Source organism: Mus caroli, unplaced genomic scaffold (genome assembly GCF_978045245.1).
Source record: "Mus caroli unplaced genomic scaffold, Mus_caroli_1 scaffold_16, whole genome shotgun sequence".
Lineage (NCBI taxonomy): Eukaryota > Metazoa > Chordata > Mammalia > Rodentia > Muridae > Mus > Mus caroli.
The window spans coordinates 68806610-68833972 of NW_028227271.1; the positions used below are offsets into that span (position 1 = coordinate 68806610).

General features: G+C 37.9%; 1 protein-coding gene across 2 annotated transcripts in view; it reads right to left on the minus strand.

The window, feature by feature from the left end:
• Vps13b (vacuolar protein sorting 13 homolog B) overlaps nucleotides 1–27363 on the minus strand; it is a 553787-nt gene that overhangs the window by 326355 nt on the left and 200069 nt on the right. The window contains exons 21-22 of one of the 2 annotated variants that reach the window (XM_029469591.2): nucleotides 20469–20613; nucleotides 3875–4002 (exon numbers count right to left, since the gene is read on the minus strand). In XM_029469591.2, coding sequence (XP_029325451.1) covers nucleotides 3875–4002; nucleotides 20469–20613 — 273 coding nt within the window. Of the gene's footprint in view, nucleotides 1–3874; nucleotides 4003–20468; nucleotides 20617–27363 lie in introns of both variants that reach the window. The other variant, XM_021183993.3, reaches the window with a different exon arrangement.

A 27363-nucleotide genomic window follows, 5' to 3' on the forward strand; every position in this document is an offset into this window, starting at 1 on the left:
ATAAAATTAACTCCAACAAAACAGTACACTTCCTTTATACAAATGACAAATGGGCTGAGAAAGAAATTAGGGGCAAAAACACCCTTCGCAATAGCCACAAATAATATAAAATATTTTGGTGTACCTCTAACCAAGCAAGTGAAAGATCTGTATGACAGTATTTTCAAGTACATGAAGAAAAAAAATTGAAGACCTCAAAATATTTGTAACTTTATGCCATTATTATGTGCTTTTTGAATAAAATTATAGCTTTCGAAAATTTAAGATCATTGCTGATGATACAGGTCCCTGTGTTTTTCAGATAAGAAAAATGTCAAAGAACAAATGAGCCTAATATAACCTGTTAAAAGGTCCTCAAGCAAAAAATGTCTAAGCCAACATATACTACTACAAAATAACCATTATAAGGATGTATAAAAGTCTAATTTTAAAACTAAAAAAAAAACAAAAAACAAATATATACCAAATATTATTAGTGCCTTTATACTTCAGAAGTTTTTCTGTCCTAAATATGAAATAACATAGTATAAACAATTATCAACTCTGGCCCCAAATTCAATTTTCCATAAACTTTAGTCTCAAATATGTTTATTTCTCCAAAGTCTTACTAAAAAAATAATCTTTTGATCATTTTAAAGTTATGATGTTCAGTTTTATCTGATGATAGTTTCAGAGTTTACTGTTTTATATTTTGATCAATAAAACATCTTAGAAAACAGAAAATATTTTTTAATAAATATTTTTTAATAATATTTTTTAATATTTTAACTTAGATTTAAACCATTTAATCAGAATATATATAATTTTCTCTTTAAAACATACATGATATATTAACATCTGGAAATGTTTAAATACAGTAGGTGTCACTCAGGACCAGGGTACAGCACATAAAATCTCACAGTCAGAAGCAAAGTAATTTATGAAATGAAATACTCATATGCAAATTAATATCCAACATATTCACTCAAAATGAAGAACCATAAAATACATGGTGTATTTCAAAGGTTGAGAGTGACAACTTTCTGTGATGTGTATTTCATCTAATTTCACATAAACAAAAAAATATATAAAAATAAAAAGGAATAAGGGTGTGATGATTTACATATGCTCTTCCCAGAAATTGGCACTATTAGAAGGTGTGGCCCTGTTAGAGTAAGTGTGTCAATGTGGGTGTGGCCCCACATTGTGAGACTGATTTCTCGTTCCCTTTAACACCCACATCCTAGCTCCCTGGAAGCCAGCATTCTACTAGCAGCCTTCAGATGTAGCTGTTGAACTCTTGGCTCTGTCTGCAGCATGCTTGTCTAGATGCTGCCATGTTCCCACCTTGATGACAATGGACTGATCCTCTGCACCTCTAAGCCAGCCCCAATTAAATGTTGTCCTTTATAAGAGTTGCCTTGGTCATAGTGTCTGTTCACAGTAGTAAAACCATAACTTAGACAGTTATCATTATCTGTACTTACGAATAACTAGCAGTGAAATGAGTAAAGCTAGTAAAAGCACTGTATAATTATACAACAAAAATCACAATTACTATGAGACTGGTAAACTTGGAATTAATCTTACATAGAAATGGAATATTTCATAGCATAGATAAGCAATAGAAAGGCCAGAGTTAACATGAAAACGGACCAGGACACACTTTCTGGACTTGCATGAACAGTTCAGCCTCTCCCACTTATCTGATTAAGTTTCCTTCAGGAACATTTCATCTTCTACTGATTACTTAAGTAGTGTGTCAGTGGCCCACTGCTCTTTCAACTGACATGCTTTCATGAATTTCTAGTTTCTGCCATTCTCCTTGTCTTAAGCATCTATAGAAAGACTCCCTCAGATCAAATTTCTACTATAAGTCTGTTCTAGAAAGGAATATTCTAAGATACCAATATATTCTGATACAGCAGACTATTCTAAGACATCAGTATATACCATTTAACCATTTCAAATATACACATAAAATCAGACCCACTTTTTTCTAATTCCAAAAAGCAGTATTGTATTGTTTAAGTGGCATCACTATCTACTCAGACACTATGAGAAGAATGGGGATGACCCGCTAGACTGATTTCTCGTGCCCTAAGTTCTTCAGTTGTAAGTTAACTTCAACCTGAGTCATTTGGTTTATCACTTGACTTACTGCCTAGTGTTCTGAAACCATAGTTTTCTGTATTTTTTTCATTTATTTTCCTTATTTCTGGCAGAAAGATAAATGTGATTCTGATAATTCATTCCAAGTATGAAATAGAACACACACACACACACACACACACACACACACACACACACACTGTTAAGGAATTAAGAAATATAAAGGCAATGTTTAGAAACATAAAGGAATGTAATAAATGTTTATCTAAGGCTGGCATCTAACTTTGTATCTTTTGAAAATGGAATAAAAAAAAGATAATCATACAATTTTTTTAATTCACTGTAGACTGGATAAGGAAGGAATGAGGTAAATTTTATTATAATTATTAATATGAAACAGTATTTAAGGTCATGATATAATTTGTTTTGTTGCCACTGTTAACTCTTGCATCACAGAACACGGAATGGTGTCAACTAGTTTTATTAATCATTCACCTGGGTCACTCTACTATGGTGTGGATTGCATTGAAGGTGTGGTCCACAGACGGTGGGATAACCCACTGAGGAGACCCCGGCTGATTAGTTAGAAGGTGGTCTGAGTGGGAAGACGTGAGCAGGAGGCTACTCTGAATGGTGCGTGCAGTCCCTTGTCCACTCTCTTTGTTTCCCAGGTGGCTGGAGCTGAGCAGCTCTGCTCTGCTATAGCTGTTTGCCATACTTCAGTACTTAACACAGGTCCACAGGCAAAAGAGCCCAGTTTCTTCTAAGAAACAAAAACTCAAACTTCTGAAGTAGCAAATAAAAATATTCTTCCTTTCTTAGCTACTTTGTCAAAGTAACAGAATACTAAGTAGCTTGGTCTCTGAATTCATCAAAACAAGGCAGTAAATGTTCATAATGCTTATCCTGACATACTCCCTTGTCTTTCTGAGACATGGAGTTTGCTAAATCTCTCAAAAGGAGTTCCACATAAGATGTTTCACAATAGATCACTGGGTATATGCATATGCACATGTGTTCATGTGCATATGTGTACTACATAAACTCATTTATTTTCTAGGATTCTGTTAACACTTACACTAGAAAAAACACACTTATACTAAAAAAATGAATAACATAGAACAAAAGAAAAAAAGGACATGTACATCACAGATGAAAAGTTTATAAGTATTAAAAGAAGTTAATTTTTTATAACAAGGTATAAATAAAAATCCAAAAAGGATATCCAAAAAGAATATAAGTTCTATTATATATGAGATGTAAAGAAAAGTATGTCTTTTCTATTAGATTTTATAGTGTCAAACCTGCTCAAACAAAAATGCCAACGCCAAAATACTGTGGGTTGAAAAGATTGAGTTATATGCATTAAAAAGTCAAAATAAATAATAAGATTTATTATCCACAAGCATATAACTAATCACAAATCTTTTGGATAATATTTTTAAAAACCAGTGTTTAGACTATATAAGTTATTTTAACTTTAAAACGAATTCAAAATATATAAATTTTTATAAACAATGAATTGTCACATAATTTTGACCGTAAAAATTAAACTGTACCAATGCATATGAGATGAACTGTGGGAATACTGTCTGCAACATGCAAGTGTATCAGGAGACACTAGACAGACTATGGAAAAGCAGCCTATCGTAAGCATAGCACCAGTGGACATGAAACACACGACAGCAATGTTGTCAGAAAGATTATAGCATTACTGAATGTGCTATAATTGTTATAGCATTATGGGAAGTAGAGCCATAACATTTCTAATGCTTAAATTTACCTGTAGCGTGAGACTCTTTACTGCATTCCATAATATCGCGATAAATTCTTTCATTTTGTCTTCAGGACTTCTACATTCTTCATGAACTCGCAGCACGGCCTTCACAGGAATTGATACTGGTCTGGACTCTAAGTTAAGGAAGAGCTGGTTAGCAAAATACCTTGGGAGCTCTTTACACATTGTGCTTTCACACAGCTATACTGTAAGTAGTTTTAAGGTGGTTTCTATCTCTGCTTAAAATTATCACACCTGATGAGATCATAAGTGCCCAATATTCAATTCATTCCATGGGGCTACTGATCTTAGATATCAGTCAAGTCACTGATGACAGAGAGTTAACTTTCAGGTGAATGGAAATGTTCTCTTAATTGATCACACAGAGAGGCACTCATTTTATGAACTAAGCTGTAACTTGAGTTCTGCATAACAACTCATCATCATAGGGTGATAGGAAATGGGTTTTCCCATAAATGAAACCTTCAGATGGCAATGCCTTATTTACAAAGTTATTTATAGCAAAAAATAACAAATAATACAATATATAGATATTATATAAAAGCAAAATATAACAAATAGAAAACAAAAATATTTTATAACAAAAATTAATCAAAGTATGTGAAAGGCTTATGTCATAATAAAAAATTGATATTCTCTGCTAATAAAAATTTGGTTCATTGACAAGAACTATTGAATTTCAAAATTTTGATAAGATTTTATGAATTATTTCAAGCTCCTTAATAATTTCTAATAATGTGCAAATTATGTATATCTATCTTAATAAATCCATATGTGCTTATAGTGCTCATGTTAATACAAATAAGTAATTTACATGCAAAGGAAAACAGGAAATTAGGGAAGAAAGGAGAGAAGGAAGAATGGGTGACAGAGAAAGAGGAAATGCTAATCTATTACTGACCAGTAAGAACTACAATTCAACAATGAAAGATAAGACTTTGATAAAAAACATTTTTTGGTATCTTTTAAAGTGGAAATAAACTAAAATTTTGTGATATAATCTAAATATATTTTCAAAATAGTGTGTAAGTTTTAGTGAGAATTTACTAACTACATATACAAAATTTACAAGAAACTGAAAAGTAAACCATGGTATAAATCATCTTTGTGGGGTAAGTGGACAGAGGGTACAGAAAGGGAATACTGTCTCTCTACTGTGCATATTTGGATATAAATTCCTTTATAATAATAACCTACTTTGATTTTCTTAACATGTAATTAACTTTATACACATTGGGACCTATTTACACAATAAAATGTACACAGTAAAACTTTTACACAGTAAAACTTTGACTTACTTTAAATTTCTATCAATTTAATTAAAATCATTTTAAAGTATGAATACAAAACATTTTCACAAAGGCTTACTGTAAATTTTTTTGAGTACTGAAAAGTATTACTGTTTTGAAATGAGTACTATAGCTTGAAATAGACCCACTTAGAGAATGGTACCCTATCAAGTGCACTACTGTCTGACAATGAAACTTCCTAAGACAACTCCATGCTTTTCCTGTACATGGTGATGTAGATAAAGTCCTCATGGATTAAGTCCTCACATAATAAAAATTAAACCATACAGTCCTAAAATTCTGCCTGTAGCATAAGATTATCACATTAATATTAAAGCAAGTTTACCTAGTATGACTTGAATGTGCTCACCTTTTATAGCATAAAACAACTATATTAACAATGTAGTGTTTGATGAAGAACACATGCAATGTTTTCAGTGTTGTTTAATTTATAATAATCAATGCTGAGTACATCAATTCAGAACAACAGAGTGAAAATGTGACAAGTATATGTAGATCATTTTCAATCTATTAGAAATCTGTCCTAATCCTAAACCAAAACCCAGTAGAACAGTTTTTTTTTTCATGAAACTCAGTCAACAACTCAAAGAACAGTCTTTTAAAATCAAACATTCTAACATACAATCCACAGGTACCATATGATACATACTTAAAAGCCCTTGTTTTCCATAATTAAACCATCATGACCCCACAACAGCAGGAAACATGGCCCATGGTAAGTACATCACACCTCACACTCAGTAGTCTTAGATGTGAGTCAACTCAGCAGATTTCCTTGATGTTGTATTGCATGACATCAAGTAGAGTACAAAGCATGTGTGTTCTATCACCAGGCTGAGGACACAGGATACAGTGTGATACAAACAAGCATTGCAGAGTCACATCAGATTCAGTGCATGTCCAGAAACATTATACTGTCTTCAATGTTTCCGTAAGTCCTACATTCAGTTACAAAAGTAAGACTGACTATGGGGCTGAAGAGATGGCTCAGTGATTAAGAGCACTGATGCTCTTCCAGAGGTCCTGAGTTCAATTGCCAGTACCCAGTACCCACATGGTGGCTCACAACCATCTGCTATTGGATCTGATGTCCTCTTCTGGTGTGTTCAAACAGTGACAGTGCACTCACATACATAAAATAAATAAATTTTAAACAACAAACAAAAAAAGTAAGTGCGACTCTACAGAAGGAAGCAGATATCAGTGTGAGACCAAAGGGGTGAAGGAGGGCAGTATGGGAACTAATCAGGACTCCCCAGAGATGCTGACATTGGGGATGAGAAGGCTGAGTGCTTCAGCATGGCAGCAGCACAACTCAGTATCAGAACTAGAACCTGATTCAGCCTTGAAACATGGCAAGTAGCAGAAAAGGGAAACATAAAAACAGACTAAACACATCCTAGGTCTGTCCTAGGTCACAGATATTTTAGACATCGAGTAGCATTCAAGATACTGAAGCAGAAAGCTGTTGAAGAATAGCTATACAATAGCTTTTTAAAAAAGAAAACCATTGTTACCACAACAGGTTGAGATACCAAGTAAACATAAAACAGAAGAAAGAGTATTAATGTGTTATGTACATGCTCGTATTGATGTAATGGACTTTATTTATTATTAGAATGTGTTTACATCTGTGTATGTGTGTGCTGGCTCTTGGCTGGCAGGTCTGGGCTGAGTGAAGAGAACCCAGTCCCGCTGAGAGGGGATGAAGCAGGATGGTGAGTGTCAGCAGCTCAGATCTCCTGCCATCCTGAGAATAACCACCCTGAGCCAGGAGTCTGTCAAAACAGGAACTTGTTTAATTGTATCAATGTTTTTGTTTATAAAGGGCTGAGAGGGGAGGTGGGTTTTTTAGACATAGGGGGTGAGGAAGGGTGATGGAGGGTATGGAGTGACTGACAGAGCCAACAAAGTTATTCTAAGTCAACAGTAGTTAGGCAAAGGCCTAGCTTAAGCAGGTCATGCTGAGTCACTCAAGTGTGGAAGTGACTGAGACAGTTTTCAAAACTTAAGTCTGGCTTGGATTTGTCCTCAAGGCCCAACATGTGTGATGCCTTTGTTCCACAGGATGTACATCAACATCTGGGGACAACTTTACGGAGTCAGTCCTTTCTTGCCATAGTGGCTCCCAGGAATCAAACTTAGACTGCCAAATTGAACAACAGTATTTTACTTGCTGAGCCATGGAATGGACTTAAAATAATTTGCACATGATTAGGACCCAAAGAAGAAAAGAAGAAAAAAGATTACTGTTCCAAGGTCTTCAAGGTAGGTAATATTAGATATATATAAGCTCTGCTATGTTTAAAGTTTATTCTTTCTGTTTAATATCTAAAACACACACACACAAAATGTGATCTTTACTTACTCTGTGTGTGTGTGTGTGTGTGTGTGTGTGTGCGTGCGAGCGCGAGTGTGTGTGTGTTCATGTCTGAACAGTTTTGAAGAGCTTCCACATATCTTTGTTGGGCACGGTAATGGCTAGTCTTATGTTGACACACAAACTGAAGTGAAGAAACCTCAAATGACATTCCCCCATAAGGCATTTTCTTACTTAGTGACTGATGGGGAAGGCCCAGTTTCTGTTTTCTGTAAGGAAGAAGGTTCAGCAAACGAGGGCCAACAAGCCAGTCATCAGCACCTCTCTGCATCGCCTCCTGCCTCCAGTGTCTTCCTTGTTTCAGTTCTTGTCCTGACTCCCTTTGGTGATGCAGAGTGGTATGGAAATGTAAAACAAATAAACCCTTTCTTCCCCAACTTGCTTGTTGCTTCTCTGTAGCAACAAAAGCCCTAAGACAAGTTAGTAGCAGCATTGTGGGATACTGCTGTGAGGCTATGTGTTGAGGAGGACATAAGGAAGGACTCTGGAACTTTGTTGAGGGGTGAGAGGTCATTGGGAAGCTCTGGAGCCTGAAAGATAAGAATGCTGAGAGCAGTACAGAAGATGGAGGGCTGGCTTGTGAAGTTCCACAGAGAAATTTGAACACTCTATCAAGACCATTTGTTATTTGGAAATCAGATCCTGTCATTTCGGAGCAGAAGAATTGGCTACAATTAACAAGAGATCAACACTACTGAAGTCTGAGTTACTCAGCAACACCTTTGAGTTAATGGGACAGTTGATGTTGGTGAGCTGGAGTTAAGAAACTGGTGGTGAATAAGAAGAGACCAGTATCACTGAGGTGAAATCTGGGAAGTAATTTCCTGAGAGCACAGAGGAGCTGTGTTCCAGAGGAGACAAAGGTTGTACCTCTTGATGGCAGCTAGACTTAGTAATGAGTAAGAGTCACCCAGATGGTACTGGTTTTGAATGCATGAATGGGTCATGGAGAGCAGCTGAGGCTTGGTACTGTAAGAGGCCAAGAGATGCCCTTGGTAATGGTGCAGTCTCAGTGGCAGCTTGTAGGACCAGGGCTGAAGAAGTCATGAAAAAAAAAAAAAAGATGAGGCTTGAAACCAAAAAGAGAGCCTATGAAAGGCTACAGGTGAAGCTGCCGCCCAGTTGCATCAGAAGACTCCAGAGGTGTTGGAGACTCTAGTACCATGGATGACTTTTAAGAACACCACCAGCAGTGGAGTGGAGCCAGCCAGAGCATAGAAAATAAACTGTGCATACTGCAGAAAGCAGAGCTGGAGAAGTGATTCAATTTCTTTGGAGGAGCCCAGAAGATAGCAAGTGAATCCCTAATCTCTAGATGTTGAGTTATTTATACTGTTGGAATTTGGTTTTACTTGGTTCAGATTGTGACTGTGCCCTGCTCTTCCCTCTTGAAGAATATATTCAATCTAATCTTGATTTTATAGGAGATAACAGCTGAAAGATTTTTAATTTTTTTTTTTTTTGGTTTTTTCGAGAGAGAAACCCTGTCTCAAAAAACCAAAAGAAAAAAAAAGATTTTTAATTTTTAAAAGAGATTTTAGATGTTTAGAGAGTAGATATTTTAAACAGACTGAAATTTTAACATGTTTGAAATAATAAAGATTAGGACTTTAAAGTTGTTTATGCTTTTAATGTAATCTTGGGGATGAATAAGAAATTATTGGAATGTCTTAATAGTAATTGGTGTGTTTGTGTGTCAAGTGGAAAATGGGTCAGTTGTACTGGGTAGTCTTATGTCAACTTGACACATAAACTAGTTATCTGAAAATAGAAACCCTCAACTGAGGCAAGGCCTCTATAGTACCCAATCCTAAGGTATTTTCTTAGTTAGTGACTGGTGGAGGAGGACCCGACCCATCGTGGGGGATTCCATAAGAGGCAGGCCAAGCAAGCCATGAGAGACAAGCCAGTCAGCAGCACCCTCCATGGCCTGGGAATCAGCTCCTGCCTTTACGTTCCTGGTAAAGAATAGCAATATGGAAGTGTAAACTCTTTCCTCCCCAACTTGCTTGGTTATAGTGTTTCACTGTAGCAAAAGAAATTCTTAAAACAGGCATATACTATATTATTAGTAATAGTTACTACTATTTTATATTTGAAGTAAAACAGGGTATGTGATGTTGTTTGAGATGAATTGGGTTTAGTGTCAAAACATATAATATTTACCCTTTACATACTGATGATGCCCCATATATTACTTATGTTCTATCTGCATTTTACGATGATTTTTTTTTTGGTGACTTCACTTGGGAATACACATTTAAATAACTAAAGGAGAAAGTAACCTTTACAATTGCTTTTAATGTATAATGGCTAGATAGTATTTTCAGCTTTAAGAAGCATCTGACTAACTGCTTATAGTGCTTGAGACTTTTCATCATAAAACAAACAACATCCGATGCTATCACTCTGAAAGGCCCTTGGGAAATAATGGCTTTTGGATTCCGCTAGTCAGCGTGACATGGCATGCAAAATCGCATCTCATGCTGAGCCAACCAGGAAAATATATGTCATCACTATGTGACATACGGAATTTCATCTGGAAACTATAATCTCACTCTGACTGCTAAAAGGGAGTGAGAAGACTGCATTAAAATTTTGAATTTTTGCTGAGTTCTTGCCAATTCATATAAAAACTAGAGTAATGTTCCCAAGAATTCCATATATGAGACACTTTCAATGTACTTATATTAACACCACAATGTGTTCTCAAAGAACTTCATAACTAACTGACATTACAGTTCAAATCATTTTTATAATAGTTCAAGTTAATGGATTTCTGGGAGAAAATTTACAATGTAACAAAGCTGAGAAATAAAATGTACAAACCAGAGCTGAGCAACTCAGAATTATACACAACAAACATACGTCCTAATTCCTTTCCCTTGGTTGAATATAAACTGTAAGCTAAAAATCAAAATAGTAAGGCAGAGTTTCAAAGCCTGTGTTCCAGCACTAGGAAGTCTACAGTCAACATTGGAAGACCACAAGTCCCAGCCCAAGATGAGCTACATAGCAAGAGCCCCTTTTCAGGAAAACCAAACACACACACACACACACACACACACACACACACACACACACACACACACACAAAATATGGGCTGGAGACATGGCTCTGTTGTAGGGCCCTTGGGCAGGGTATGGCTCTGTTTTAGGGCACTTGTTTAAGTCTCCAATCTGACTTAAGTGTAACATACCTATTTTAGTTTTTTATATGTAATATGCTCATTTTTAACTATGCTATGCCTAATCATTTGAAATATTAGTAAAAATAAATGATAATAGCTCAAAAATTACATTTCTGGGCCATGTTTATGCTGTCCTTTCATTTTATGGTATCATGTGTCATGCAACTTAGAAACATGGCTGTGACAACACTGGAACATCATTAACAACTGATCTGATACATAGCAAAGATGCAAGAAAAGCCATATGATACAGGACAGGTCAGGCAAGTTTCTCCTCATGTATACTTTCAATAGACACTAAGCAAGCTCTGTTTTGTTTTTATCACAAAGTATTAGGAATGTGAGTTTAAGGTTATCATAGCCATGTACACTGCTACAGCCAAGAAACCTGTATCACTAAAAGAAAGTTAAGCCAGTATGAAAAGAAAGTCCTGACAGAGCAGAGTGTCTGGTACTAAGTCATGCTAAAGAAAAGATCTGGTTTTGCCTGTCTGCCCATGTTGGTTATGGAAATCAATAAACAACTCTTTTGGTTATAGTTTCTTGTGATTAGTCTTTCTAATTTCAAAACATGTACTCCTCAGTAAAGCAATGATATATCAGCTAACAGACAATCTGCTATACAAGTGCTTTCTCCACCCTAGCCATTCATTATCCAGTCTGCACACATCTCCAGATGCCTGCACATCCTTGGGCTATCGCCTAGCCTTCTTTCCTTAGCTCCCCTATGGGTTCCTATTTAATATGGCTCCCAAACCTCCCACTGCCACATCCACTAGTCACTATCTTCCTCTTTCTGCTTGAGCCCACAAATCTAGAGTTAGTTACTGACTTTCTTCCAGACCTCTGATACTTTCTTCACCCAGCCAATTCTCTTCTCAGATTAACGTGGATCCACAGGATCAGGATCCAATCTGGTACGTTCAGGTGCCTTTGAACCTACCAGATTCTTTTTTTTTTTTTTCTTTGCTTGTAGTTTCAAAGAATAGGTGTAGAATATTCTAAAAGAGTAACACCCTTAGAGGACACACCTTTCCCTGGAGCACTGAAGTGGAAGTTAAGTATTGTTAGAATACTGTTAAATTGAACAGCAGACCTATTATTCATCGGATCTGTTTAAATAGCCCCCCAATTAGCCCATGAATAACTACAAAAATCGAGACACTAATATTAAAAAGTATAAGTTTTCTTAAAAACAGGTATATGAAATGCAAAAACTATAAATAATCCTGGGCAAATTATAAAGTATCTATTTATACTTTACCTACCTATGAAAAATATGTGCAGTTTGTTGGTATTTAATTAAGTAAACTGACATTGGATTTTCCTTATGTCAGAAAATTACAGATGAAAAGGTTGTTAAGTCACAAGGCTCTCAAGATGGCTTCAGGGCTAATGTCCTTGGTAATACCACCATCCCCCAGTAAAAAATAAACAGATAAATGTAAAGAAAAGGAAGTAGCATTAAACATACCTTAAAAGAACCAAAATTTATTTATTAGTGAAATAGGTAAGCAGATAAAAGCATTTGCCATCAAGCCTGAAGCCTTGAGTCCCACATGCTGGAACATAACACACAGCAGGAGAGAACAAAGCACACATGCTGTGGAAGTGCTACCCTTTACACACATACAACATACACACCAATACAAAATAAATAAAGCAAGAGAACCAGAGTGTGACTCTCCAGAACCCATGTAAGTGTTCAGTGGCCATTACAGCCCTCTTGTAACTGCAGACTCTAATGGAAGAGACAAGATCACAGAGCAAAATGCCTAAGGAAAGCAGAAAGCCCTGTCCCTACAATTGATTGAAATTAACTGAAAGAAGAATGAACATTCAACAACAAAAAGGAAATGGCAAACACCCTTCAATTCTTTATTTGTTCTCAGATAATTCTAATTTCGTGTATTTTACTAGTTCATGGCTAAGTAGATTTACAATTTTATTAACTGTTTTTAATTACATTGTCACAGTATGTACACACACTTTTAAGGGATTCCTGTGTGGTGAGAGACAATCAGTGGTTAACAGCAGGTCCTGTACTCACAACCACAATGGGTAGCCTGTAGCTCCAACTCTGAGAGCTGCAGACACCTATATCTGTGTGTACATACTACCCCAACGTCACACAAATATATATATAATTAAAAAATAAAATAAAGCCTTAAAAAGGAAACAGAAAAGAAACATAACCAAACACAAGCCCTAAAGATAAATTTAGCTTTTAAGGGAAAAAGGGAAAAAGGCAGCCCTTTGCCATACATTTTGTGTTTGGAAGATGGTAATTCCTTAGCCTGGTGTCAGCAGAACTTTCCAAAATGTAATCAGTTAAACTGAAAAAAGTATCCTGAGTTCAATATTTCCCATCTTGAATTTAAATTTCTCAGAGAGGTGGTATCTTTTAAACTAACCATTAAAATAAAGTGAATTAACAATAAAATCTTGAAGTTCTTAAAACAAAGTATTTTTAGAAATTTAAAAATAATAAAGTATTTTACTTTCATGTTATTAATATAGTAATAAAAATTCATATGGAAAACTAATACTCTCTAAGCTTCTTAAAACAATTTTGGCCAACAACTCAATTAGATTTAATCCATTCCTGGCACTGGATGTTTTGTTTGGTGGCAAATATGTCTATATGGGCACTGTTTCCCCATGTTTAGAATGCAGCTTCTTTATGGTCACCACACTCTCTAAGGAAGCCTAACAAACTCCCAGGTTCATCTGCTGAAAGGGAACTCTGAATTGTCATTACCACCTATATAGTAGGGTGAGGGAAGTCTAACCCAAGGAGAAAATTCTTAAAGCAGAATCTTTTTCTACTCTAAGAGAAAAAAACATTGTTGAGCTACATTTGATCTGAGCACATTACACTTTAATATCTACCTTCAATTCTTTAATATTTTCCATTGAAATTAAATATCTAATTAATTACAAATGAATGGAATTTCAAACTAAACTGCATGATAAAAGCAACTAACTTCTAAAACACATAAATCCACAAAATGTAGTTTTTAATGCTTCCTACTAATTCCACACTATAACTAGAAACATAGCACTGCAAATTCAAGCTTAACCAAATTAAAGGATGGCCTGAGCACTTTAAGAGAAATTGTTGTTGATATATACTGACTGAGGTGAAGTTACTCATTTGGCTTTTAATCAAGTTATTAAAATTAGATATTAGAAAATATCAATGCCACTGAAACATTAACAGAAATTGGCAGTCTCCACATTTAAAATTGTCCTAAAAATGCACATTGCCTGTTACTAGAATGATTTCCTCTTATTTAATGAAACTGTAAACTTTGTAATGACATGTTAAACTAAAGAAAAAAGAAAAAAAGAGATGATGCCATATTCTATCTTCATAGAAGGCAAGAATTCCATGTATGTGAACAGCAAAGAGCTTACACCTTGATAAAATTATTCTCACATCCTCTACTAAATCATTCACGAGAACCAGTACTTAGGCTACACAAATGTTTGTAGACTGAATGATGGCTAAAGTGATGATACATATTCTTTTTATCCCTAACTCAATACAAGATGTTATTTTTCTAAATATTAAGTCTATGACTCTGCTTAATATACCCTACATCCCATTTCAAATTGTGTTCTCTCGATATATTTTAATTATCATTCTTGGTAAATTTCAACTCTCTCCTTCCCTCCCTCCCTCCCTCCCTCCCTCCCTCCCATCCTCTCTCCCTCCCTCCCTCCCTCCCTCCCTCCCTCTTCCCAGATTTCCATGCTGAGAGTCATACATAAGAGTTGAAACAGCCATGTTTTTCAGAGTGCCATGTATGGGTCATCTATTCCTACTTCCTCAGTTCCCGATCATTACCCAACAATTAAGTTCCTCTGGCCATCTGGCCTATAGCCGCAGTGTGTTTTGTCAGGCTCTCTGTTTGTGAAAGTTCTGTATCAGGCACTGCCTTCATCTTCAGAGTTTCAATCATCTGATATTACTATGTAGCTGTACGGCTTCTAATTTATAATCATGCTTCCGTGCCTTTTCTGCTGTGTCCCCCCTTCTTAATGCTTAAGGTAAAAAAAAAAATATCTTCTGAAGTAAAAAAATCTTCTGAAGTAAAATACCAGTTGTTTACTCCCCAATATTCTCCTGACATAAATTATTTATTCTGCAGCTTCCACTATGATCTTACTGAGGAAATGCAAGCACATGGAGCTTTGGTTTTGGATATCACTACTACAAGGAGGCTTTTTTTTTTTTTAACTACTCCAAAACTGAGCTTATCATAATCGATTTTAAGTTGTTACACAGACAATTAAACAACACTTAATATTCACTCTGGATCTATTTTAGTTAGAACTCACAGACCTGATTTACTGATGTAGCCTTAACTATTATTTCACACAATTTGGAATCCTTATGTAACTAGAAACAGTCAAGTGACTAGCTTCTAAATACAAGTGAAAGATGAGTACACTTTTAAAGAGACAAGGGTAGGTACTCTTACCCCGCCCCCCACCTTTACTAATTTCTGTTCACCGACATGCACTCCACTAACTGATAAGGCAGTCCTCATGAACTCTCAGCTTGCCTCAACCAACTGTACTACTGGTACATGCCACTACTTCAAGGTGTATTCCTTATGAACCATGAGGCACAGCTAGCAATGGAGGCTTCCACACAGTGCAATAACAAACTACCTGATCTTGGAGGACCAGAATAGCCTTGGGTGTACACTCACGTTTTCACAAAAGGAACAAAATTTAATAATATTTTAAACACTGAGATTTAAGTTTGCTGAAATGGTCAAATTTATCCAATTATAAATAATATAAATGTTTCATTGAACTCTTGCTTAGATGTGCAACATTATCAGAAAAATTGTAATTCCCTTCCGGTTCGTCCTGCACCTGGGTAGCTAGGGCGCAGAGTCGGTTGACCCCGCCAGCTACCCACAACACCCACCACGGGATCTTAAGACTTCTGGTGAGTGGAACACAGCGTCTGCTCCAATCCAATCCCACAGGACCTGAGACTGCATTAGTTAGGGAAGCAGAAAACCGGGGAACAAGCCCCTTTCGGTCTAACCAGCACCTGGGTAGCTAGGGCGAGTCAGCTGACACCCTCCAGCTACTCACAACACCAGCCACGGGATCTTAAGACTTCAGGTGATCCGGCCACCCTCCTGGCCAGAGGACAGGTCTCCGCTGGGCCCAGGAGTCCTTTGCCTCAGGATCACCTGGAGCCATCTTGGTTCCGGGACTCCTCTGAATTTAGTCTGCACAGGTGAAAGTGTGCACCACAGAAGCTGACAGCTTCTGGGACAGGCGGGAGCCACAGAGCCTCTGAGGCAGGCCCTTTTGGGCCCAAGACGTCCAGCCACCCTCCAGGACAGAGGACAGGTGTCCACCCTGCCCAGGAGCCCTTTGCCTCAGGATCAGCGGAAGCCATCTTGGTTCCGGGACTTCTCTGAACTTAGTCTGCACAGGTGAGAGTGTGTACCACAGAAGCTGACAGCTTCTGGGTCAGGTGGAGCCACAGAGCTACTGAGGCAGCACCCTTTTCGGGCCCCAGACATCTGGCCACCTTCCTGGGCAGAGGACAGGTGTCCACCCGGACCATGAGGCTTTTGCCTCTAGATTGGCTGTAGCCATCTTGGTTCCGGGTCTCCACCGAACATAGTTTGGACAGGTGAGATTGTGCACCACACAAGGTGAGAGCTTCTGTGACCCGCCAAAGAAACACAGCTTCTGGGAAAGGTCCTGTTTTGGGCCTTCATCTTCGACCAGGAGGAGGTACAAACACCAGATATCTGTGCACCTTCCCTGTAAGAGGAGAGCTTGCCTGCAGAGAGTGCTCTGACCACTGAAACTCAGGGGAGAGAGCCTGTCTCCCAGGTCTGCTGACAGAGGCTAACAGAATCACCAGATGAACAATCTCTAAACAGGGACAACTAAAACAACTAACTCCAGAGATTACCAGATGGCTAAAGGTAAACGTAATAATCTTACTAACAGAAACCAAGACCACTCACGATCATCAGAACCCAGCACTCCCACTTCGCCCAGTCCAGGGCACCCCAACACACCGGAAAAGCTTCACCCCGATCTAAAAGCATATCTCATGATGATGGTTGAGGACATCAAGAAGGACTTTAATAACACACTTAAATACAGGAGAACACTGCTAAACAGGTAGAAGACATTAAAGAGGAAGCACAAAAATCCCTTAAAGAACTGCAGGAGAACACTGCTAAACAGGTATAAAACATTAAAGAGGAAGCACAAAAATCCCTTAAAGAATTGCAGGAAAACCAGACCAAACAGGTAATGGAATTGAATAAAACCATCCAAGACCTAAAAAGGGAAGTAGACACAATAAAGAAAACCCATATTGAGGCAACGCTGGAGATAGAAACCCTAGGAAAGAAATCAGGAACCACAGATTCGAGCATCAGCAACAGAATATAAGAGATGGAATAGAGAATCTAGGTGCAGAAGACTCCATACAGAACATCAGCACAACAATCAAAGAAAATACAAAATCCAAAAAGATCCTAACTCAAAACATCCAGGAAATCCAGGACACAATGAGAAGACCAAACCTACGGATAATAAGAGTAGATGAGAATGAAGATTTTCAACTCAAAGGACCGGCGAATATCTTCAACATAACTATAGAAGAAAACTTCCCAAATCTAAAGAAAGAGATGCCCATGAACATACAAGAAGCCTACAGAACTCCAAATAGACTGGACCAGAAAAGAAATTCCTCCCAACACATAATAATCAGAACAACAAATGCACTAAATAAAGATAGAATACTAAAAGCAGTAAGGGAAAAAGGTCAAGTAACATATAAAGGCAAGCCTATCAGAATTACACCAGATTTTTCACCAGAGACTATGAAAGCCAGAAGGGCCTGGACAGATGTTATACAGAAACTAAGAGAACACAAATTCCAGCCCAGGCTACTATACCCAGCCAAACTCTCAATTAACATAGATGGAGAAACCAAAGTATTCCACGACAAAACCAAATTCACACATTATCTTTCCACGAATCCAGCCCTTCAAAGGATAATAACAGAAAAAACCAATACAAGGATGGAAACCACGTCCTAGAAAAAGCAAGAAGGTAATCCCTCAACAAACCTAAAAGAAGACAGCCAGAAGAACAGAATGCCAACTCTAACAACAAAAATAAAAGGAAGCAACAATTACTTTTCCTTAATATCTCTTAATATCAATGGACTCAACTCCCCCAATAAAAAGGCATAGACTAACAGACTGGCTAAACAAACAGGATCCAACATTTTGCTGCTTACAGGAAACTCATCTCAGAGAAAAAGATAGACACTACCTCAGAATGAAAGGCTGGAAAACAATTTTCCAAGCAAATGGTATGAAGAAACAAGCTGGAGTAGCCAGATGAAAACACATGATCATCTCCTTAGATGCTGAGAAAGCATTTGACAAAATCCAACACCCATTCATGATAAAAGTCTTGGAAAGATCAGGAATTCAAGGCCCATACCTAACCATGATAAAAGCAATCTACAGCAAACCAGTAGCCAACATCAAAGTAAATGGTGAGAACACACATACATATACATACTGAAGATAAAATTGTACAGTATAATGTTTTTAAAGTTTTTGTGTTCACTGCAGATATTTCACCACTTTCTAAACGCTGGCCAAACACATCAAATCACTAGGGAGGGATTTTTAAACCAGGAGAATCTAGATTTTCCTGAACATTAAGAAGTCTTATGCTGCTGGGCTCTCAATATGCTCCCAGCCATTCAGCACACCCTGCATGCTGGTTCTAACACTACTTATATAAGAACAGAATATATAAGAATGTATAAGTTATATTGGCAGCTTCTTGTTGAAATAAAAAGCCAAAGCAATCAGGGACTTAGGCAAGAAGGTGGTTTGAAGTGGAGCCTTATCTTGGCAAAAAAAAAAAAAAAAAAAAAAAAAAAACTCTTCAAAATGAAAACTGAGGGGCAGGGAATTTATCAATGAAATGAATATTAACATTATTCACCATACAAAGCAATTTTAAAATATACTATATACACATACACACACACTCTCTCTCTCTCTCTCTCTCTCTCTCTCTCTCTGAATAGTATGGATTCATAGACCTACAACTGGTTAAAATAGTAAGTAAATACAATCTAAAAAGAAACAAAAAAAAAAAAAAAACCAAAAAATTGCAGATATATGCAAAGGGCTGTAAATTATAAATAACTTTCCAAATTCATTAGTATATTATACAATTTAACATTGATGGCCACATTATTATGTATATGTATAAGTTCAAAGATATCATAAGTATCTGATTTGACCTAAGGCCCACTCCAGAACATGGAACCCATACCCAACGTTGCTTGGGTGACTAAGAATCAAAGACTAGATAGCCCTGGGAACTAAGAAAAAACCAATTACTATAGTTACGATAATAATAGTAATAATAATAATAACAACATAGCAAAAAAAAAAACCCAAAGACTCCTAACAACAACAATAAGAGTAACAACAATAAAAACATAACAAGACAATGACTCCTAATGACATTTTGCTACATTCAGATACAGATTAGTGCCTTGCTCAGTCATCATCAGAGAAGCTGCCTCCTGCAGCAGATGGGGACAAATATAGAGATACACAGTCGGACATTATGCAAACAATGATAGGCACCTTGGAATACTTAGCCCTAACTGGAATACCTCCATCAAATGCCTCCCCTCAGGGCTCAGAGAACCCTGTGGACGAGGAGGTGGAAAGTGTAAGAGCCAGAGGGGATGGCAGACACCAAGAAAACACTTCTCTAAAGCAGCATGGTCAACGCTCATATGAACTCAAAGCAACTAAGGAAGCATGCACAGGGTCTGCACAGGTCTTCACCAAACCCTGTGCATATATATTATTAAGGCTTCTGGTTTAGTGTTTCTAAGAAATTCCTACATGTGAAAACACATAGGGCTCTGTTTCTTGTGCCTTCTCTTAGGATCTTTTCCTTCTCTTGGTTTTATCTAACTGCAAAGTGTTAGTCTTTATTTTTTTCTATTTTATTTTAAAAATAAAGAGACTCTTAAGAGAACTGTTTATTTTCTAATGAAAACAGAATGGAAGTGGATCCAGGCAGGAAGTGTAGATGGAGGAAACAGTAAGAAGTACATTTTATGTGAGGAAAATCAATTTTCAATGAAAGAAAAAAAAGCAAATACTGGAAATCAAAAAATATTAAGCCAAATTTTAAGTTAAAAATGTGTATTCTCAAGAAAAGGAACATTATTGTAAGTTCCCAAGAGAGGCATAAGTGGTGGCCATCAGAGAGAGAAGATGCATAATTCACCAAGAGCACATTATGCCCATGGTATGTTTACCAAATATAAATATGTAAGTATACTTACATAACATCTGAGGGTTCTAAAGCTGGGAAGAACTAAAGACAGAAAATTTCCCCTAAGGCAAAAACAATACCACAGCATGCACCAATAATTTGAATAGTAAAATAATCAATATACTATTTATTTTTACATTATATGCATATGAACTAATATTGTAAAATCTATCAATCTGATGATGAATTATGTTTTCACTGTTTTCCCCCTCAATAATTCATATTATATTCTGATAAGAACAAGTATAATAAAAAGGTAAACTAATCCTCAGAGAACTGATACATCTGTTCTTGACACATACCTGTCACTGTTTTTGTCTTGATTGGGCTGCTGGCATATTCTGAGGCCTGATATGACTGCTGCTTTCCCAATGGAGCACTTCCAATGGACAGTTCATCTTCTTTCCTTCTGTTAACTGAAGTGACAAGAGGTACAGCTACCACAGGCTGCTGAAAGAAAAAAAAAAAAAAACGGAAAAGAAATTCCCATCTTCGTGAGGCAAAGGTCAAAGCTGTATCCCAGGCTGGACTCGAACTCCAGATCCTCTTGCCTCTGCCTCCTTCAACATATCCTACTGGCCTATGGCACCAGAATCAGCAACCACACCAGTCAGAATGGCTGAGATCAAAAACTCAGGAGACAGCATATGCTGGAGATGATGTGGAGAAAGGTAACACTCCTCCATTGCTGGTGGGACTGCAAGCTGATACAACCACTCTGGAATCACCAAGTCTGGTGATTCCTTCAGAAAATTGGACATAGTACTCCTGAGGACCCAGCTATACCACTCCTGGGCATACAGCCAGAAGATGCTCCAACACATAATAAGGACACATGCTCCACTATGTTCATAGCAGCCTTATTTATAATAGCCAGAAGCTGGAAAAAACCCAAATGTTCTGCAACAGAGTAATAGATACAGAAAATACGGTACACTTACACAATGGAATACTACTCAGCTATTAAAAACAATGAACTTATGAAATTCTTAGGCAAATGGATGGAACTAGAAAATATCATCCTGAGTGAGGTAACCCAATCACAAAAGAACACACATGGTATGCACTCAGTGATAAGTGGATATTAGCCCAGAAGCTCAGAATATCCAAGATACAAATAACAGACCAAATGAGGCTCAAGAAGAAGGAAGACCAAAGTATGGATACTTTGGCCCTTCTTAGAAAGGGGAACAAAATACCCATGGGAGGAGATATAGAGACAAAGTATGGAAGAGAGACAGAAGGAAAGATCATCCAGAGACTGCCCCACCTGGGGATCCATCCCATATACTGTTACCAAACACAAACACAATTGTGGATGCCAAAAAGTGCTTGCTGATAGGAGCCTGATATAGCTGTCTTCTGAGAGGCTCTGCCAGTACCTGACAAATACAGAGGTGGAGGCTCACAGCCAACCACTGGACTGAGCACAAAGTCCCCCAATGGAGGAGCTAGAGAAAGGACTGAAGGAGCAACCCCATAGGAGGAACAACAATATGAACCAACCAGTACCCCTAGAGATCCTAGGGACTAAATTACCACCCAAAGAGTACACATGGAGGACCCATGGCTCCAGCTGCATATGTAGTAGTCCTTGTTGGACATCAATGGGAGGAAAGGCCTGCGGTCCTGAGAAGGCTAAATGCACCAGTGTAGGGGAATGCCAGGACAGGGAAGCAGGAGTGGGTGGGTTGGTGAGCAGGGGGAAGAGGGGATGGATGAAGGTTTCCCAAGAAGAAACCAGGAAACATTTGAAATGTAAATAATGAAAATGTTTAACTTAAAGAACATGCTCAAAAGCTGACATCTCTATAAACAGTACTTTGTAAGTTGGGGTCTTGGCTGTGTTGTAAATCACACCACCTCTTTTCTTCACCTCCTTTGTCTCATATGTACATAATCCCCATTTATACTCAGAGAATATGATACAATAATATAGAGGATTTCCTTCACAGCATACAGAACCAGCCTTGCCTGGGTGAGTTCCCAATCTGTGAAGTTAGCCAAGTGTGGCTCAAGTACACTTAGGGCAGAATACCACTATACTTAACTTACAGGCCTCTTTTCTCATGTCCCTATCCCCTACACTATAAAGTAGGAGAACTCTACCAAGCATTTGCACTCCACTAGGCATTAGTGATATCAAGTGTTATGTCAGGGTGTGAACAGGTGTGGAAACAACCACTGCATATAGGAACATAAGCATCAACGCACTTTGGTTCCTGGAACCAAGAATCGCTCAAGGGCACTGAGAGACAATGGAACTACTTTTATTCTATAAATATAATTCATATAATAAAGAATTTTTATTTTCATAATAAGTTAACAAAAGTAAAGAATATAACAATTATTATGCAATAATAATTCATTAAAGCTTATAAATTATTTTTTTCTAGAATTCCCTCTGTAGTATTTAAAGATAAAACCTGAAAATTCTCTTTTCAAGCCTAAAAAGCTAGGTTAACATATATTGTAATGAGAAAAATCGGATCTAAAATTCCTAAGTTACTGAAGATAAGAAGATAACTATTGATTATTCATTTGCACAACCCAATTTTTGAAGATATTTTGAGGATTCTACTTTGTCTGATGAATTGATAATCAGAGCATATTTAGAAAGCACAGAACAGCACTGCAAGTTAGAGAAAGCTTGAAAGCATTTGACTCTCAACTGAGCACAGAAGTGCAGAGCTGGACAATGAAGCAGCTGTTTCTTCTTAGTTCAGGGAAATGAAGTCTGATGTTACTCCAGTGATGGCTAATACAAGCCTGTCAGATTTTTGGCCAAAAAAAAAAAAAAAAAGTATTTTTGCTGTAGAATCAAAGATCAATGCTGAACTTCATGGAAAAGAATCATCAAATACTGAACTTTAGCCACAACTGAGAAGGGAAGTACAGCTGGGAAAAACAAGGGTGAGAGCAATGGGGAGCCTGGTGTTTCATACAAGGGAGTAGATGCAGCAGGCTCCAATGTCAGACAGTGGGAATTTTTGCAGCAACTACATATTTTCACAAATCATGCAAAGAGAAAAAGAAGACAAACGGAAAGCTATCCTAAGAAAGAGAAAAACCCTGAATGCTTGAAAACACATTTATTCGTATATCTAATTATAAGAATACACTTGAGAGAGTGTTCTAACCAGGGAACTCCGGTGAGATAAACATTTTCTCTCCAGTGACGCTCTAAAGCCGATCCACTCAGAACTCACAGGCCACAGAATCAGCAGAGCTTCAGACACAACGTCTTAAGGGCCTACCTCTGCAGACAGGAGTTGAGGTTGTTATGCAGCCCTCTGTGCAATGGCACTGCCAGAAGAAACCTGGTCTCCCAGGAGTGCTGATACAGGTTTACAGACTTACAGGAGTATCAAGCTCTAGACAGAGACAGCTAGGACATCTAACACCAGAAAGGCAAACATAAGACAAAACTACTTGGCATCATCAGAACCCAGTACTCCCACCACAGCAAGTCCTGGATACCATAAAACACCAGAAAAGCAAGATTCTGATTTAAATTCATATCTCATGATGCTGGAAGAGGATTTTAAGAAGGACATTAATAACTCCCTTAAAAAAATACAGTAGAATACAGCTAAACAGATAGAAGCCCTTAAATAGGAAACACAAAAATCCCTTAAAGAATTACAGGAAAACAATCAAACAGGTGATAAAATTGAACAAAACAAACCAGGATCTAAAAATGGAAGTAGAAACAAATAAAGAAATCACAAAGGGAGAAAACTCGGGAGATAGAAATTCTAGAAAGAAAACAGGAACAATAGATGCAAGCATCAGCAACAGAATACAGGAGATGGAAGAGAGAATATCAGGCGCAGAAAATTCCATAGAAAACATGGACACAATAATCAAAGACAATGCAAAATGCAAAAAAGGTCCTAACTCAAAACATCCAGGAAATCCAGGACACAATGAGAAGACCAAACCTAAGGATAATAGGAGTAGATGAGAATGAAGATTTTCAACTTAAAGGGCCAGTAAATATCTTCAACAAAATTATAGAAGAAAACTTCCCTAACCCAAAGAAAGATATGCCCATGAACATACAAGAAGCTTACAGAACTCCATATACACTGGACCAGAAAAGAAATTCCTCCCGTCACAAAAAAAAAAAAAAAAAAAAAAAAAAAAATCAAAACAAAGAATGAACTAGAGAAAGACAGAATATTAAAAGCAATAAGGGAAAAAGGTCAAGTAACATATAAAGACAGACCTATTAGAATTACACCAGACTTCTCACCAGAGACTATGAAAGCCAGAAGATCCTGGACAGATGTCATACAGACACTAAGAGAACACAGATGCCAGCCCAGGCTACTATACACAGCAAAACTCTCAATCACCATAAATGGAGAAACCAAAGTATTCCAAGACAAAACCAAATTTACACAATATTTTTCCATGAGTCCAGCCCTTCAAAGGATAATAAAGGGAACTCCAGGGAGGGCTCTGACCCCAGGACTCAGGTGAGATTGCCATCTTGTATCCCGGGACTCTCAGACACAAGACCATGCAGGAGAGCACACAGAGCTTCTTGGACAGGGTCCCTTATGGACTTCATACTCAGCCAGGAGCCAGAGCTGAGCTGCAGGTCTCTGTGCACCTTCCCTACCAGTGAAGAGTCGACCTCCAGGGAGGGCTCTGATCCCTGGACTCAGGCAAGATCATCATATTGTATACCAGGTCTCTCAAAAGAGAAGTCCTCACAGCATAGTGTGCAGGCTGCAGTAGCAAAAGAGCTTCTTGGACAGGTCCCTTCCAGCCTTCATCCACAGCCAAGAGGAGGAGCTGAGACAGAGACTTCTGTGCACATTGCCCACAAGAGGATAGTTGGCCTCCAGGAAGGGCTCTGGCCCTGAAAAACAGGCGAGATCTCCATCTTCTATCCCTGGTCTCTCGGAGACCAGTAAGCTCAGGAGAGCACGCAGGCTGTAGAACCATCAGAGCTTCTTGGACAGGGTCCCTTCGGCCTTTATCCTCAGCCAGGAGGTGGGGCTGAGTCTCAGACCTTTGTGTACCTTCCAGGCCAGAGGAGAGCTTGCCTGCAGAGAGTGCTCTGACCCCTGGAACTCATGAAAGAGTTGGACTCCCAGGAGTGCTGACAGAGGCTAACAGAATCACAGGAAGAACAAGCTCCAGCCAGAGACAGCTAGAACATCTAACACCAGAGATTACCAGATGGCAAAAGGCAAACATAAGAATCTTACTAACAGAAACACAAGCCATGTGGCATCATTAGAACCCAGTACATCCAACAACAGCGAGTCTTGGATACCCCACACACCCGAAAAAAAAAAAGATTCAGACTTAAAAATCCTATCTCATGATGCTGGTAGATTTTTTTTTGGTAGAGGATTTTAAGAAGGGCATTAATAACTCACATAAAGAAATACAGGAGAACCATGATAAACAGGGAGAAGTCCTTAAAGAGGAAACACAAAAATCCCTCAAAGAATTACAGAAAAACACTGCTTTCCCCCCCCCCAAACCCCCCCTGTATACCCCTGGCCCTTACATAAACATAATAAAAGCAATATAAAGCAAACCAGTAGCCAACATCAAACTAAATGGAGAGAAACTTGAAGCAATCCCACTAAAATCGAGACTAGACAAGGCTGTCCACTTTCTTTCTACCTATTCAATATTGTACTTGAAGTCCTAGCCAGAGCAATTAGACAACAAAAGGAGATCAAGGGGATACAAATTGGAAAGGAAGAAGTCAAAATATCACTATTTGCAGATGATATGATAGTATATATATAAGTGACCCTAAAAATTCCACCAGAGAACTCCTAAACCTGATAAACAGTTTCAGTGCAGTAGCTGGATATAAAATTAACTCAAACAAGTCAATGGCATTTCTCTACACAAAGGATAAACAGGCTGAGAAAGAAATTAGGGAAACAGCACCCTACACAATAGTCACAAATAATTAAAATACCTTGGTGTGACTCTAACTAAGGAAGTGAAAGATCTGTATGATAAGAACTTCAAGCCTCTAAAGAAAGAAATTGAAGAAGATCTCAGAAGATGGAAAGATCTCCCATGTTTATGGATTGGCAGGATCAATATAGTAAAAATGGCTATCTTGATGAAAGCAATCTACAGATTCAAATCAATCCCCATCAAAATTCCAACTCAAATCTTCATAGAGTTAGAAAAGGCAATTTTCAAATTCATCTTGAATAACAAAAAATCCCAGTATTGCCGGGTGGGGGGACGACACACACCCGGGGGCAGCACAGGGTCCTCAGTGACAGAGCTAGAGAAAGGACCCAAAGAGCGAAAGGGTCTTGCAACCCCATAGGAGGAACATCAATATGAACTCATTTGTAACCCCAGAGCTCCTTGGGACTAAACCACCAATCAAAGAAAACACATGGTGGGACTCCTGTCTCTAGCTGCATATGTGGCAGAGAATGGCCTAGTCGGTAATCATTGGGAGGAGAGGCCCTTGGTCCTATGACGGCTCTATGTCCCAGTATAGGGGAATACCAGGGCCAGTAAACGGGAGTGGGTGGGTTGGAGAGCAGTGCGAGGGTGGGATTGGACAGAGGATTTTCGGAAGGAAACAAGGAAAGGGAATAACATTTTAAATGTAAATAAAGAAAATATCTAAAGAAAAAAAGAATGTACTTTCATTATGTTAATTAAATTTAACAGACATTTAATACGTTAAATGCTTAGGCATAGAGGTACATGCCTGTAATTTCAGCACTAGGGACACTAAGGCAAGAGAATTGAATTCTAGGCCAGCTTTGTACCAAGAATCAGTAGTCTAATAAGTCCATCAATCTTGGCTCATCATTTATATACCTTAGAAAATATTTGGGCAGCCGGATAATTATAACCATAGTAAAGATTAAAATGAGTGTTTCTAAAAATAAGAAAGCAAAACTAAATTCCAGACAAAATGATCAAATGACATAAAACTTATAGAATCACAATAATAAGACCACCCAACATATAAATAAAATCACCCCTTTGCAGATTAAAGTTAAGAGTACTGGGATACAGGTAGAAGCACTTTAGACAGTCCAACTGATGCCCTTGCTAACACTCACTGCAGCAAGTGTTCTCAAGTCCAAATCTGTTCATAACAGTTTCTTATTATCCTTTAGGATGAAGTCTCAATTACCAAAGTACTGAGGATTCTAGACAAAATCTTTTTTAGGAACT